Genomic DNA, 1,447 nt, shown 5'->3' on the forward strand with positions numbered 1-1,447 from the left:
ACATACAACATACTATATAGAAAATGTTACACTGCTGTGCAAACTATGTGCAGACATGCACAATTCGCAGGAGAATCATTTTCACTGCACTTCCCCGCATAAATGTTTGATGTCGCTCCTTTGAAAATGAAAGCATCGGTTCTTTTGCCACAAGGAGTAACGTTTCCCATATATGCAATCAGAGTGCAGGATAACGACACGTGTGCACTTCTCATCAGAAGTTATCGAACTTCTGAGGAGCACACGTATGTATAACAGAATAGGAGCACATTGCCCCAAAGAAATTTGACGAAAACTGAGCGTGTTTGTTAGCCTCCGGGGTGCTAATATTCCTTAGGTGCCTATAATCCTTCAGAAGTAAGCGTAATTGTAAATGTAGCATTTTTCTAAAATAGTCTAATGCAAGAAATTTATTAAGGAATGTATACATGAATACAACTTCGTGAGTGTACATAAGTATAAACAGCATATAGGCAATGCAGATACGAGACATGGTCCTCTTAACATTGGAATCTCCTTCTGAAGATTTTGTACGACAACTTGTGATGCTTTTACTTCGTCGTGTTTCGAATTCATTTAAGAACACGTTAGAATCTGTTATGGTCCGGTTGAGACAAATCTATATAATCCTTTCTTTAACCGTAGGAGGAACATCAATAATATTTAATTTGGTGTCAATAAAGTCGGGTGCATTCTCGAGATATGCGGCCTACAGAATATAATATATATATGAACCATAATCGGCGTTGAGATTTTTGGGATTCTCTTTGTACGTGTTTTCAAATTGTTTTACTGGATTCTTTCCACACTCAATATGGTTTTATGCATAAATGGCTTAGCTTCTGTACGCTGTGCGCATATTTCTGCTTATATGCCTTCTTCTCTCTCGCTTCGGGGGATTCATTATTTCTCTCATTACACGATTCCGTTTTAATAGTTCTAGTAGATGGATTCCTCCAAGTTGTTGAGTTATAGTTTATCGCTATTATCTGGGCGTATGGTGCAATGGCAGAATGTGGATCTATACATTATGTAGCAGTTATTAAATTAAATCGTTGTCTGCATATGGGAGCGTAAATATTTTATTAATGTAATTGAAAATACACGCCATCTGGACACAGTCGCTGATAGTGCAAAAGAAACAGGCGAAAGAATACCAAGTCGATTGACTTCCTGTCCAGATGTGCACATATATTATAGGGGATACAAAGACATCCACATGGGGACGGAGAATTATGAACATAGTACGTATTTACATACGCTTGAGCCTAAAGGGCGAGTACACAAATTTCCACCTGCAACTGAAATAGTAGAGGGATAGAACAAACACAAGAATTAACATCGTAATACTTAAATATGCTACACTTGCACCTGCTTTCTCCGGTGTCCGAAGAATTGTAGGCATTGCACATACATGAAATTATGAAAGGAAAGGGAAAAGAGAAAG

General features: G+C 37.9%; 1 protein-coding gene across 1 annotated transcript in view; it reads left to right on the forward strand.

Moving 5' to 3' along the window:
* The window catches only part of C922_05241 (hypothetical protein), a gene marked incomplete at both ends in the record, with an annotated part of 1,425 nt that extends 1,405 nt beyond the window's left edge, over positions 1-20 (forward strand). The window contains one exon of the mRNA XM_008820813.1: positions 1-20. Coding sequence (XP_008819035.1) covers positions 1-20 — 20 coding nt within the window.
* Between the last annotated feature and the right edge of the window lie 1,427 nt (positions 21-1,447).

This window comes from Plasmodium inui (assembly GCF_000524495.1).
Source record: "Plasmodium inui San Antonio 1 unplaced genomic scaffold supercont1.47, whole genome shotgun sequence".
In the NCBI taxonomy this organism is placed as follows: Eukaryota; Apicomplexa; class Aconoidasida; order Haemosporida; family Plasmodiidae; genus Plasmodium; species Plasmodium inui.